At 57.3% G+C, this 1,252-nt stretch overlaps 1 protein-coding gene across 1 annotated transcript in view; it reads right to left on the minus strand.

The window, feature by feature from the left end:
• The window catches only part of AGPAT1 (1-acylglycerol-3-phosphate O-acyltransferase 1), a 26,721-nt gene extending 25,783 nt beyond the window's left edge, over nucleotides 1–938 (minus strand). Inside the window, exons 1-2 of the mRNA XM_006772846.2 lie at nucleotides 530–938; nucleotides 196–329 (exon numbers count right to left, since the gene is read on the minus strand). Coding sequence (XP_006772909.1) covers nucleotides 196–329; nucleotides 530–849 — 454 coding nt within the window. The 5' untranslated portion in view covers nucleotides 850–938. The remainder of the gene's footprint in view (nucleotides 1–195; nucleotides 330–529) is intronic.
• Between the last annotated feature and the right edge of the window lie 314 nt (nucleotides 939–1,252).

Here is a 1,252-nt window from a genome sequence, read left to right on the forward strand (position 1 = left end):
CCTGAAATAAAGGGGGGCAGGGCCAGGGAAGACCCAAGTAGAGGGAAGGGTGACTAAAGGCCTACCACCCCGCTTTTGAGGGAAAGACAGCCACGTCCCAGCTGAGGGGCAGGTGAACACCTCCGGGAGAAGATTCTGGGGAAGGTTCCAAGAGGAAGGGCATGGCTGGGGGAGGTGTGTTCTAGGAGGTCTCACCAAGCAGGTCGAGGGAGCTCTGGTGGTTGGAGACCACGACGTAGGGCTGTGAGGGAGGGAAGTGGTGAGCCCCGCGGACCTCCACGCGGATCCCGTACAGGTACTTGATGTGGAGCAGCATCAGACGCAAGATCCTATGGGTGTCACGGCAGGCGGTTCCAGGGGGAGCCACTGACGCCAGCCTGCCTGCCTCAGCTCCCCTCTTTCCCGCATCTTGGCAATCCTCCCCCTTCCTGTCCCTGGACTCTTTCAGTCTCTCCTACACACCCATGTCCTCCCCAAACACTGCTCCGACCCTTAGGTTCCCTCAGCACCAGCACCCCTTGGCCCTCACTTCATGTTCTCGACATTGCGTCCTCGCACGGCGCACACGGGGATGGCGAGCACAGCCAGGAAGAGGATCCAGCCGTTGTAGAAGGCCATCTTGAAGAAGTACTTGGCACTGGGGCTGCAGAACCACAGCGTGGGCAGCAGGAAGAGCAGCAGCAGGAAGAGCAACAGCAGCACTGTCCATGCCCCTGGCCACAGGTCCATTCTGGTCACCTGCAGGGGTTGGGGCGAGGGACAGTGGGCCTGATTCCTGAAGTGGGGTGGGGCGGGTGAGGTGCAGAAGGCAGGAGACAAGATGGGGCCCAGGCTCCCATCGAAACCCATTCAGGGAGCCTCTAGTGGGGCAGGGGAGCTCGGGACTAGCCTCCCGCCCCTCCCTCTAAAGGCCCAGATATCTTCAGATGCACAAGAGAAATGAGGGATTTGGAAGACAGGGCCCGGGTGCCTTCTGGGTGAGAGGAGGTAGGCAGCTGGGAACAATTGTCCCCTGCAGTGTTCAGAGGCATGCGCAGCGTGCTGGCACCATAAACTTTGCCTTCATTTCACTGGCTCGAACAATTAGTGGGATTGAACCAGAGTTCTCCTGGATCATAGTTTATTATATGTTATTAAATTCCATTATTCAAGAAGTTGCTGCTGTGATTATAAAACTTCCCGACATTTCCCACAAAGCCCCCATCTCCATTCCTTGAGTATTTCCTTTTCCGTGTAGCTTGTGTTTCTCTCC

The sequence above is a fragment of the Myotis davidii genome, unplaced genomic scaffold, assembly GCF_000327345.1.
Source record: "Myotis davidii unplaced genomic scaffold, ASM32734v1 scaffold1006, whole genome shotgun sequence".
Taxonomy (NCBI): domain Eukaryota; kingdom Metazoa; phylum Chordata; class Mammalia; order Chiroptera; family Vespertilionidae; genus Myotis; species Myotis davidii.